This window comes from Poecilia formosa, unplaced genomic scaffold, assembly GCF_000485575.1.
Source record: "Poecilia formosa unplaced genomic scaffold, Poecilia_formosa-5.1.2 Scaffold19, whole genome shotgun sequence".
Classification (NCBI taxonomy): domain Eukaryota; kingdom Metazoa; phylum Chordata; class Actinopteri; order Cyprinodontiformes; family Poeciliidae; genus Poecilia; species Poecilia formosa.
The window spans coordinates 3,426,422-3,440,217 of NW_006799958.1; the positions used below are offsets into that span (position 1 = coordinate 3,426,422).

Consider the following 13,796-nt stretch of genomic DNA (forward strand, 5'->3'; position numbering starts at 1 on the left):
ATAATAATAATAATAATAATAATAATAATAATAATAATAAATTACATCACTGCTATTTTGTTAAGTTCTACCAACATACTGACAATAATAAATCTTATGTCTTATGTTTTGGACACTAAAGTAGGTCAGTTTGATTGAAAATTGTCACCTCAGACTCACTGCTCACAGAAGTGGTTTCCAATCATTTTTGCTGTTTGTCAAAATATGCAAAGTTAAAACAAATATTTTTTTTAAATCAAATAAAAATCAAAAATAATTCGACTGTAAATCATTCATTTTTGTAAATTAAACATGTAGTATTTTCTTGAAACAAAGTTGATCCTGGGGGAATACTTTGGACACACCTGGCTTACTTTATGCCTTTTGAATTATTTTAGCAGATTTATTTACAAGCACTTCCTTCTTTAACTCTGCCACATTTGCGTCCTCACTGCTCTGTGACGACACAGTGGGAATGAAGCACTTTTAATACATGTTTGTTAAACATTGACGAAGCACAAACGTAAAGCCTCAGAACATTTTATCAAGCTCTACTTCTACTGTCTAATGATGGTAGGACAAAAAAACAAATTATTTTTAAGGTATGACACACTAACATATAAGTTTACACGTAGATAACAATTTATATTGAGACTTAATGGCCACCAAGACGCCACTTTCTGCTGAAGTCATAACAGTGAGCGACATAAACGTGGGTCATCGTCCTGCCAAATTTGGACTCTCTGTCATCCCAAATTTAAACTCAAACCAAAAACAAAAGTTTATGGATTCCTACGTTTCTTGAATTTTTCTGTGATTGTTTAAAAATATGTTTTTATGTGGCATTTCCCCCCTCAACTAAACAAATGGACACAGATTCATTTGTGCCCATTTGTTTAAAAGTCAGCTTTTATGGTGAGATTAGTGAAGACTGTGAGTTTTAAAGCTGTTTTGACGTCTTTATCAGAGATTCTAACTAATGCAGAAACTGTTGTCCCAAATAACTTAAGTACTGAAGTTTTAGCGTGCAACAAGTTATTTTAACTTTACGTAAAAAGAATCAGTTTGGATGACGTCAGACCTTGGATGGAAACCTTTGGATGTTCTTTCTTTGTGCACTCAGGCTGGGTGAGCGGGTCGAACAGAGGCGTGGTCGGGCTCGTCGGGACCGCCGAGTTCTGCGTGCAAACAGCTGGGAAGAGGAGGAGGAGGAAGAGGCCAGCCAGAAACGAGGGGTTGGAGTCCTGTGAGGACGCTGTCATGGTGATGACCTCTCTTCTAACTGCCAAGGTGGGCCTCTGGGAAAAAGCTGGAGGAGAGAGGAGACGACGTCAGCACCGCGCGATGCAACATTCTCACACCTGGCTTCAAAAGAAGCCCGGCTCTCTTTGTCGCTTCAAAAATGATTTCCGCCCTCTAACTTTCGGTTCCTCGGGGGTCTCCGCTCTGAATGCGGCGCGGGGAAAAAACAGACAGCGAATAAAAAAAAAAAAAGAGAGAGAGAGATGTAAAGGAATACACTTTTTTGGGCGGGGGGGACGAATCACTGAAGAATGAATGAAAATGGAAGCCAGATAACGAGAGGGTAGCTGGCAAGACGAGATAAAAGGGCTGAATAGACTAAATACAGAAAAATGAAAATGAAAGCGGGAGAACTCAAGGTACAGAGTCTATGAAGGACAAAGAATCGAAAAAGTGCTCAGGAAGCAAACGAGTCCGACCAAAGAAGTGCCTGACCCCTGACCTCGGGACAATTAACCACGCTTGCAATTAAACTCCGAAAGTTCATTTAATGTCTGGTTAGGAGCATGAAATCAAGTGGGACTAGTCAGTGAGACTTAAAGATGCAAAAACAAGCTGAATGTGAAATTCTCCTTTGAAGAGAGCTGAGAGAGAAAAAAAGAAAATGTTTCAACATCTTTGATTTCTGTCTACACCCGACGTTTTTACAGCAAGTGATACATCTCACTACATGAAATGACTTTCCATAATTCTTTCACTCCAGTATTCAAATATTATGCCAGCAGAGCTACAAGAAAACGACCACAGCTCGAAACACACACACACACACGCACACATGCACACACACACACGCACACACACACACACACACTCTCAGGCAGTCTTTTACTTTCTAACTAAATGTAATCTCTTCCAGTCGTAACTTATGAGTCTGCATTGCTGAGCAGAGACCAGCAGTTCATCATCTTCCACCCTGCGCTCCTCACCCTGTTAGCTTAGCGAGGTGTAATGTCATTAAAGCAGATTAAAAACCCACAGCGTCAACTTTCCGGAGCACTTTGACTAGGTTACATCCCCGTGCTGTGTTTTCCTCACTAATGCTTCAATCAATAACCAATTATTAGCCGGGTTGAGTTGCAAATCAACCATACTGGAACGCAATCAATTATCCCACTTACAGTAGCGGCGAGCTAATTAGGCGAACGCACGCGGTGAATGTCGTCACGGCGAAAGGGAGGCATCGACTCCGAGCTACTGGTGAAAGATTTCTGAACCAGAAGCGAGCGACTCATGTTGCATTTGTCGCATCGTTTATCGTTTATTGTGGTAAATTTCTTATCATGATTTATTGTTGTCACGATAAATTAAGGATTTTTAAAACCACCTAAAGCTGTCCGTGTGGTCAAGGTTGCTAATTTTGCCATTTTCACCCCTACAGTTTGTTCAATTGCTATTCTGACATTTAAACATAAAATAAAGTTACTCTGTGTAGCTTAGTGATATAAGTAGCTCTTGTTTGTGTTACACTTCTTTATACCCGTTTGTAAAGAAGCGTATTACAAATGGGTGTATTTGTCAAGCGCAGTTACCTGAAAAATAAAAATAGTTCTTATTGTCACTTTTATTATTGTAAGATGATAAAATGTTGTTCATAAAGTTTTCATTTATTTATTTTTTTCACTCAAGATCAGTGTCTGTTTGCCGACTCACCACTTTTTTTTACCATTTCATTTTTCACATTAGCTCAGTATTTTCCATTCATATAATCACACAACGTTCAGCACTAATGCATATTTTAAAACAATTACCTCTGGAGATTTTTTTTTAATTCCGCCCTTTTCCTATTTATTATGATTTTAATTCCACTTCAGGCCAATTGGATCCAAACGAAATATCAGTTTAAACCAAAGAACATTAATCTCCTCTTCACCAGGAAGTCAGAGATTTCCGTGGCATTTCAGCAAAACCGCTGCCTCCGTGTGTCTTTGTGAGTTTTTTGTGAAACATTTTTGTGAAAAAGGTCTTGAAAAGAGCGACGGATGGTGGTGCTTCAGTTTCCACACCATGATGGTTGTGAAAGGTTTACAAGAAGTTAAGCAAGAAAAAGTGAAGTTTCTCCAGCTGACCCTTCATCCAGCTGGAGAAACTCTTCTCTTCATCACTCCCCCATTAACATCACTTCATACCACAGAGTCACAGTGAAGGAAAACTTCAGCAGTTTTGAAACTGTAACTTCTAATGCCTTCCTAAATCGTAGCACGCGCCTTTAGCATTACCGAGTGACGACGGCACCTGATTGCCTTACAGTAGACAGTGAGCAGATTAAATAAAGCGACTTTAATGTGCTGTGAAATGTGAACCAAATGGTCGGTATGAAATGTCCAGAGGCAGATGGATCGGATATCAAACAATCAACTCCACAGAAATGCAAAACAGAAAGCAAGAGTGAACTGAGGAGAGAGCGAGACAAATGAAGACTCCTCCACAGGTTGCATTATGTTTGCAATGAAGTAGAAATATGTACACATACGGCTTATCGTCCCTGTTTTATCACTATTTGAATTATGAGGACATTCACCCCTGGTTGGTGTCCGGCTTCACCGTTAGCTACTATAATAGCGTTAGCTGAATGGGAAAGTGCTGGTCATACACTGTTATTTTTCACCCAACAAGTAGGAAAGGGTTTCCTTCCTACATCCTAAATCAACAAGAAGGAATTGTTTCTGATGCAGTAGATGATGGACTGAAAACGGTTCATTCTGGCTTTAACCCGCGATTCCCCTCAGCGGCGAGACGCGGTTAGCGCCTGGACGTGGGGCGACCAAGTGAACTCGGATGCACGCGAATCTCCACTCTGGAAAAACTGGCAGGGCCCAGCCACGGACAGCTGGTCACACGCCACGCTGGGTCACAGCATGCGGGCACAAGTGATGCGTGCTGCGTGCCAACATCGACTCCTGAGAGCGACTTTGCTCCTTTCCTCTGCGAACAGAGGAGTGTGCATGAGGGAGGAGCGGCTATTTAAAGCCTCTGCAAAGAGGCCTTAATAGGGTCCATCCAATTTCCCGTCCCGCTGTGTCGAGGATCACCAGTAGTTTGTTGTCGGCGAGGAAGCGGTACACCGGGTACAACGGCTGCTGACAAAGTTGTCTCAACAAACACTGACGTGCAGGTTCTACTGTAAAAGACTCGCAGAGCCTCTGATAGTCACTCAGTCAGACACAGAGTCGATGAAAGGAACTGTGTGTGTGCCGAGAACTTATGGGCAAGCTGCATCGATCCCAGAGCTCAGGATTTATGGAAGAAACGTACAAATACTGCACCAACAAAACACGGGAACATGACGGGATTTATTTAACTTTCACTGATCAGGCATAAAAGTTATGACCGCAGAGAGGAGAAGAGATAATATCTATTTGTTTTTTTGCACTTATTGGAGGGTGAATTACAGATTCTAAGTGAAAATGTAGATTGTAGACATTTTATGTACTCTATATGTTGTGTATGTGTTAAATACTTTGACCGCAGTGCTTATTACTAAATTGTTGCCTTTTGTCTTGTTTGGTATTTTTAAAAGTTAAGATCTGATTGTACCACACGTTATTAGGGTCACACTAAGAAAATATTAAAAAAAAAACTGTAAGAGTCATTAAATTACAAGAATAAGGTCGAAATTTTGAGAATTAAGTTGAAATTATGAGAATAAAGTCGTGGTATTTTAAGAAAGTCTAAACTAAATAAGCTTTACTCTGGTAATATTACGACTTTGTTCTTGTAATATTGAGTTAATTCATGAAAAATAACTTGTTTAAACTTCATTCTTGTAAAATGATGTCTTTATTCTCAATTTTCTGTTCTTTTCTTAGAATGCATATGATTGGGGCAAAAATTAAGGGAAAATATTTATATGTCGAGCACCAATGAAGGTCTTCCATACATATTTACTCTCCTGTTTCCTCTTTCATGTTATGGAAAAAAATTAATAAGTCATGCTGTATCAATTTCAAGAAAAAAACTTGGTACATGATGCACAGTATGAAACTTAAACAAAATGGTTTCATCTATTAGGAATCCTCTTAACATAGTTTAAGGATTTAAAAAAGCTGAGTAACAGACTCTCTCCGTCTGGCTCTCATACAGTAAAATACCCAGATTGCTAAGTGCTTTAAACGCGGAATAGAAATTGATTATCACGTTCCTCAAGTGCTCCGGCTTAATTATTCTAATAAGACAGAGCATTTTGAAATGTAAATCATGCCGTCTCTCCTGTGGATGTGTGCGCTGAGAACTTGCGGCAGAAACTCATTTCGAGCTTCACGCCGGTAAAGGAGGCTCCAGGCAGAACAGCTTCTGTTGAGGTGCGCTGCATTGATGCGTCCCTGGAAACAGTTTGCTGTAAACAACCCAGAGCCGCACAAAGAACGAACCCCAGTCTCTTCTCTCTCTGCAGCTCGCAACACAAAGTGCACAGCGCCTTGAAGTCAAAAGGTATTTTTGGGAAAGCTCAGCCCAGATAAATAAAGTAAAACGCCTTTAAAAGAATATGTAACAATCCAGATGGCGGTCCGTAAGTCTCAACTGTTCCCAGGCCGTCATGAGTCTCTCCCAGAGATAAAAACGTAACTATGGCAACAGAGCGACAAGCTTGAAGTGGAGCGGCAGGGGAGCCGGGTTGAGTGCATTTCGGCTCCAAAGGAAGCGCCGAGCGGAGGTCTGCTTGATGATGCAACACGGCGACAGGAAGTGAAGCGAAGGGCTTCAGACCGTGAAAACAAACGTAGAGGAGTCGAGTCCTGAGAAATAAACTGTGACTCTGTGAAGTGACCGGGGTGTGTTTATATGCGTTTATACGTCAAATCAGAACTTGCTTTAAAGTCCAGAGAAAACTTACGTCGTGTTTCTGAGATTAGCAATAGAAAATTCTGAAATATCTTCTTCACTTGCTTATCTTTCGTAGCAAACGTTTCAGCAACTTTTATGAAGCATTTAGTTGGATAAAGATCGTCCGTTATTCACGTTTTGTTGTCCGTTTGTCGCACCATAAAACGAAGTCGTTTGAGTTCTGATTGGCAGTGAACTACGCCACACTTCAATTAACCAATTAAAGTTGTTTCAAGGCCATTAAAGTCACAAAAAGCCCTTTGACCCTTTAATAAGTTAGTATATTGCGAATGTGTTCATTGTAGTGTTAAAAGCCCAAATAACGATGACTAAAATGTTCACCTAAATTAAAATCTAAACAAAAGTATGATTCAAATATTTCAGATTTACTTTTCTTTTCTTTTTTTTTTTTTGCAATAGGAAATTAGAAATGTCGATTATCTTTAACTAAAGTAAATCATCAATAACTTCAGGAAGTTCTACACCTTTCAAGGTCACTTTGGAGACCTTAACTTGGACTGGCTTACGAACCGAAGCTGCATGTTTTTGGGGTGTTGGGCGGAAAGACCTCGGGTCAGAAATCGAACCCGGGACCTTCTTGTTGCTAGGCAACAGTGCTGCTAACTGTGCCACTCTGCAGATCCTACAAAAACTTCAACATTTAAAAAGAAAAAAAGGGAAGCAGAATTTAACTTTCGGGAGGAAAGAGGCTATTTTTTGATCCAGCTTGCCACTCAGCAGTTGTGTCCATCCCAGTCACACCAGTCATAAAACCATCTCCTCCTCCTCCTCCTCCTCCTAGTCTTCCTCATTTGGCAGAGCGGACTTTAATAGACCAGGAGCTTCCAGAGACCATACACGCCATACTCGCCCGTCTAGTAAGGAGGTTGCCTCTAATTACAAGTCAGCGCCGACTCCCTGAGCCCAGTCTCATCAGACTCTGTTATGACAGTGATTAAATTGCTTCTGGTCCGTTGGGGAGCGGCTATATGCGACTTTTATGCGACGCGTGGAGAGGAGTCTGCGTGACCGGAAGCCGGGGAGGGGGGGAATAACAGGAGTAGCGTGATGCTTTTAGATGAATTTGTCACTCCCAGATAACACATAGTAGGACGTGTAATTGGTGATCTCAAAAGCGTGGCTCCCACAGGACGAATCTCCCCTTTCCTTCAATTTGTTAGAAGTGATTAGACATCATTCCTAAGCGTCTTTTTTTAGCAGTGTTTTTTTGTTTGTTTTTTTTAAATCGAGCCCCTCTGGAGCTTAAGTGCATGAAAAATGGCGCGCTCGCACACAGGCCGCCGCGAACCTCCCAACGCTAATCATGAGCTTTTCACTGCGCACAAATAGTAATGCCTCCTGCTCTAAAAAGCTCCCAGGAATTCTCAGTCTTGGTGCAAAAATAAAATGAATTATAGCAGGAGGCAATAGCACCTGCTTCCTTCCCCAAACTAAAACGGCGATCGATGCCTCCAACCCCGGAGAGAACATCAGCAAGAGCTCATTTCACACGTCTCGTTTTATCCGACCTCCGCAGAAAGGAGCCGGTGAAGAAGGGAAATAAAGTGCGTGGATGTTAATGTGTCTCCGTTAAATCACACCCAGCGTACACTGAGATAAGCGCAGACAGGCAGAAGCGCATTCCCGTCCCGTTCAGACTCCCTTACTCTCGCCCTTGGGGTTGGGTGGTTCAGCCGAAGCCACATTGACCATGTCGAATTGACCTCAATAGCCCGACCCCACTAATCTCCTTAATGCTAACCTTTGTTGGAGGAAGATATGTAGGAGCAATGTCCGTGAGAGTCGAAAAGGAACTGGGCAGGACATGAAGTCAGTTTAAGGGGGGGGAAGGACGGTGAAATGAGAGGTGAAGATGGTGAGACAGTGGGTCTATTTTCTTCTTTTATGACGGGAGAGGGTCCTGGAGGGGTCAGGGCAATCAGCCCTCTCTGGGTTCCTCTAACAGCCCTTAGGAGGAGCCGAAACAGACAAAGAAAGGATCGTCTAAAGGAATTAGAGCTGGCTGACCTCAGACTGGAGAGGCAACGGCTGGTTGGAACAATACAGAGCGACTCAGGATGATGAGACGACATGGTGACATGAGATGTTGTGTCTCGTATGAAACTTAGCTGAGCGGCGTAATCAAAATTTGTTGAGCCCAAACGATTGTTGGTGAGACGACAAGTACAGGACAATCAACTTTCTGCGAAGGGGAATAAAGATACTGAGTTCCAAAATCAACAATTTTCCAGTAAAGGCCACTGGTGGCAACAGGAGGTTTGGTTCTTGCATACACTCCCGATATATACTATATACTTTTTTTTGTTTTTGCAAAAATATGGACAAAACAGTAACTAAAAATCTCTTACAACTTAGTTGAAAACGAAAGTCAACTTAATCTGATATTTCCAGTTCAAAAGGTGGTCCAAGAAAAAAAAAAATGTTTTTATAAAAACCTCCAGTCATTACAAAGATCTCCACCACACTTAATTACTACAATTAATGGGAGGGTCTAAACGTTATCAAAATAATCTAAACAATTACAAATATAAAAACAATATTACAGATTTTGGTTCTAATCTAACTTAAATTATAAATAAAAGAAAAACTACACTGGCAGAACTTAGGATTTACAAAACATCTACATAAATGGCCACAACAGATAAAGAATTAAAACATACAAAATACTGAGTAAAAATGAGAAAGCACAGAAAATGTTGAGTCAACTTGTATTTTTACACTCTAATGTAAAAAGATATTTAACAACCACAAAAACAATTATGTTGCAATGAAAAATAAAAGCTAACGTTAGCATCAGAAATAATATCAAACAGCTCCATTCTGTCCAAATGCCAAGTTTTAAAGTGGATTTCATAAATCAAGATTCTTTGGAAGGAAACTTCTCCCGGTTAAAGTTGTACTGAGAGCCTATAAAGTGTTACAATATTAAAAATATATAGATTTTAAAAAATGCAAAAAGGTTGAAAGCAGCAACAGAGCAACAGATGAGTAAACAAGGCCTGGTTCTGGCAAGGAGGTTTTTTTTTTTTTATCACTTGTGTACATAATTTAGCAATTTGTATCCTTGAATTAATTGTCAGACAGCACTAATTAGCAATTTGTTCCATTAAATTAATAAAATGTGCCCTTGACTTGCTTAACCATGTCCTTGTGATATATAATTTGCTCTCAAATTAGCCTAATAGCATAAAGCTACTCCATCAGCCGGGGGACGATTTAGTGCGGCTGATCAGTATGAAAGATCAGACGGAGCGTCTGGGGCAAAACAACAACGCTTTTCATTCAGAGGAGTGTTTGAGCTGCTAGAATCACATGGAACAGGTCAGACAGAGTCAACAACGTGCAAAAACACTTCTAGCTGTGAGTTTCTGTTAATTGGTGTTGAAATAAAATTGATATTTTCAGGACCTTTCCCAGGATGATTTTTCTTTCTCACTTAAGGAACGCAGTAACAGAGCTAAAATGTCTCCTCTCTGTCCGTCCTGCTCTTTCTGTTTCATGTTTCCTGTCGGTCGCAGGCTTCACTGGTCCTGGTGGCGAATCCGGAGATCCTTCTCTCCAGCGACGCTCTGTAGTTTACTCCGAGGTCTTCCCAGGCGAGAAATTAAACTTCTGGGTTTGGTCCAGGGCTTTTTTCCCCTCCCAGTGGGATATTCAGAGATTCCCTCCATCATCTTAATCCACTCTACTCTGAGGTTCCCACCGTGAGTTTCTCATCCTAGTTCTATGGCAAAGTTCGGCCAGAGCTCGTTTCGGCAGCTTGTATCCATTCCTTGGGTCACTTTTTCATGACCGTAGACGAGGCCGGGAACAAAGCTGGAACATAAAATCGTCTATCCATCTCCTGATTCTCTCCACAGCTGGTTGTAGACATGAGTCCTCAAAAACTCCTCCACTTTTATTCTTAGGAATTTCTGCGGCATTAGTGGCGTTTATTTGAAAGTGGTCCAACAGGAAGGGGCAAAGAAACGAGGATGTGAGTTAAACTTGGGTCTTCAGTCCCAGAGTGATCTCTACGTTTATTCAGTTCACTTCAGTTCAGTTCAATTTCAGGTTTCAGACTTCGAGGAGGAGTTGACTCTGGAGTGAGATCCTGAGGCTCCCAAACAACACACCGTCTTTTCCTTGACTATACCGACGCGTACCCCCCCTCCCCCACACACACACACACAAAATGCCTTTGTTGTACAAAGCCAGGACTGGTTGTGGAAAACCAGCACATCACACGTTCCCTTATATCAATATTTGAAGATGAAACCCAAAAGAAAGCCAAGATTCAAAGCGCAAAACCTTAGATATGTACAAAAACACCAGAATGAATAGTTTATCACGTCTCTACAGTGTAGCATATACGGACATATAAGCTACGCTGGAAAACCCGAAGGCCTCCACATCAATAGATAGTTTCTAACCTCACCTGTCTCCAGTTTCAAACGCGGTCACCTGCACCGGCCAGGCCGCCTCTGCAGAGCCGCGGTGTGTAATAATACGCCGTGTCTGGCCCTCTGAAACTCTATTATGATTTCACTTGGCACTGTCGGCCACAGTTCCGTACCTCCATTCACACACACAGAGAAGCTATAATGCTGTATTATTGACTGCATTTCTCAGTGCGTCTACCTGATACTGTTTCATTGTGCGCACTGGGAGAACCCCCCCCGGGCGCAGATTCATTTAAAAACCGCCTCGGCTGGTTCAGAGACGCTCTGGGAGTGAGAGAGGGCTCAGGTCTGGCCACCGGTTTCAGGTTAAGAAGTTATTACAAAGGACCCAACAACAATGGGGCGGCACAGAGGACGGCAAATCCAGTCTCAAAGCAGTTTTAAAATCACTGTGGATGTACGTTGAGTCGCATCACAAATGCACGAAATATCTAAAATTCAATATATGTCACGCAACGCATGAATGTAGCACTGACAAGGCTTGGGCTGTCGATTCAAAACATCTAAAAAAAAAAGAGATTTAAAAGTTTTCATTCAACATAAACACCTGCAATAAGAGCCGACGTTACACGAGAGCTTCACAAACTGCCAACAAAAAAAAACATGAAAAGATGATAAACTGCTTCGAATCCACTCAAGCAGCTTGCAAATATCTCTATCTCTGATTAAACACAGGAAAGTTTACCTGGTCTTATCTCTCTGAGGGAGGCTCGTAACTAGATGAACGCTGTTTGTTGAGCGAAGGAAGAAATGTGTAAAATTCACCCCCACCCATCCCCCACCCCATCTGGATGGCAAATATTCACATAATCCTAAAACACCAGACCTGCTACCACAACACGAGGCAGCGATATAAGCTCACGGTTGAGAAACGAACAGGAGAACAAAAGTTAAAAACAAAAAAAATCACCATATGCAGTGCGGCACATGCACACTAAAACTGTAGTCAAATCAAAACGTGTTTACTGAGTAATACATTAATAAGACCGGGTTTTGTTTTTAGCACACAAAAAAAAAATCACTCATGGTACAATAATCGACAGCTCTGTTAATTTGTTAAACAGCTTCCTTTAGTCTGCAGGACAGCTTTTAGTCTGCTACAGAAAAAACATTTCACAAATGCAGAAATCTTTGGTTTTGTCTCGTGCTCCATTTCCTTCAGGTCACCCAGCAGGTTTTCTATGTAATTTAGGCCCAGTGAATGAGATGACCACAAACAAAGGTTTTATTGGGGCTGCTGAACTATTTCTGTGTTTACATTGTCCATCTTGTACTGGGATCTTGTTGGAAAAAAGCCCAAGATAAGACAGCTGTAGTTTTTATTTCAGTCGAGGTCAACATTTTTTTTTGTTTTTTAATTTTCAAAACAGACTCACAGCTACAGCTCCACATTAGCCTCATTGAAGAAAAACACACGGCTCTGGTTAAAGGCCTAGTGGACTTTAGAAAACTTAACTAATTTACAAAATGTGATAGGAATACAGCGGAAGCTTTTATTTCTCTAACATGGTTCTGAAACGTCGAATAGGCGTGTAGAGAGCAAGAATAAGACAAACAAATGACTGAAGCGCCTCAAATTAAGACCCCTTTAAGAACAAAACTGAAGCTGGAACAAAAGTGGTAGCATTTTGTTTGGTCTTTATACTGGAGAACGACTGAAGGAGTAAGAATTCACCTAATAAAGTAAAGTATGGTACAAGGTATAAAGTCATGACACACGGAGCCGACCAGTCGCTGCAAATAGTGTGCAGAGGCTCTTCTTCACCACTGACCATTTATTAACCAGCTGATTCAATGAGACTTTCTCCTTCGAGAGGAAAACATGGGACTAAATAAAATATGACAACAAGTATGTCAACAAAGCTCTATAAAACATTGTTATCACCATTTTGTTTGTTCAATTTGGAAACCTTTTCATAGACAGTATAGACGCTGGTTTCACTAACTGCACACATCCCATACTTTGTGTCGAGATACAAACTGACCAGTGGATAATGTAACGTATGTAGACTCAGGGTTTCCCCCAGTGTATTATAAGCCTGGCGGGCCACCAGGCTTTACTTCTGCCCCCACCAGGCTAAACGTTGCTTATTTATTTAAAGTTGCTTTTTAAATGTTTGCATTTTTAAGACTTTATAGTTGGTGTTCAGGTGTTAATATTCCAATCTTTCAATAACACATAATTATATTTTCAACTTTAAAAATTTTTAACTCAAAAACACGACGGACGCTGGACGAATGACTGACCTGGCGCCCAACCACCGGGCTTAGCAAGTTTTCTGGGGGAAACCTTGTAGATATCATATTTCATATTTATTTAGGTAAAAATTAAAGAAGTGGTTTCTTACTTTACAATGAATTGTTAGGAATACTCACCATTTTGTCTGCATTCGATGATGTTAACGCAATATGAAATACATTTATTTGACCAGCATCTTATCCGTTTCTTGCAGGAACATAATAATACGAGGCAATGAATGTTTGAACTTTTATGAAACTCCGTTGTGCTTTGTTTGTCAGCCTGCGTCGCTGGAGAAATGCCAGTTATCACTGATAAAAGTCTCTATATTACATTGATTAATGTCAACAAAAACAAATAATTTTCACGCGTCTCTTAGAAAGAACCCACTAAAAGAAAAACTCGCTAAATCAAGTGACATCAAAAACATTTAAATGTTTTGTTCAAACAAAAATGAAAAGCATAAATCATTTGACATCCGTCCTATCAAACAGTAAACCAATATATGTTACATAGATTCCCTGTCATGGGTTTTTTGTTGATATATGTTGTAAATGTCCCAATGAGTATCGTCTGTCAAATTAAAAGTATCTTTAAGCAGGTGAAATGAAACGAACGGCTCATTAAGCCATTTTTTTAAAATAGTGGTTTTATTGGCCTGATGGAAACTCATAATTTTAAATGTTAGCTGTTTGCAGAAAATCATCACGATTAAGAGAAATATCAATTGTTTTGTCTAATCTGGTGATGGAGCAGCTGAAATAAATTCACTTTTCAGCAATATCCTCTAGTGCGTCTGTACACGTTTCCTGATCTTTGCTCTTTTTTTAGTCAAACTCCATTTTATTCTTTTTTAATTATGTCAATTTATTAATTATTTTTTTCAAGAATTAAAAAGCTATTATACACACTACAAAATTAAATTAAGATGGAAAATAAACTTTTCATGTCACCCTGCAGCACATTCAGTCCTCAGCCAGAGAATGACATTT

The 13,796-nt window shown here is 40.5% G+C and overlaps 1 protein-coding gene across 1 annotated transcript in view; it reads right to left on the reverse strand.

Annotated features, from left to right (window-relative positions):
- LOC103134820 (semaphorin-5B) overlaps window positions 1-13,796 on the reverse strand; it is a 234,322-nt gene that overhangs the window by 152,714 nt on the left and 67,812 nt on the right. The window contains exon 3 of the mRNA XM_007547273.2: window positions 1,061-1,288. Coding sequence (XP_007547335.1) covers window positions 1,061-1,241 — 181 coding nt within the window. The 5' untranslated portion in view covers window positions 1,242-1,288. The remainder of the gene's footprint in view (window positions 1-1,060; window positions 1,289-13,796) is intronic.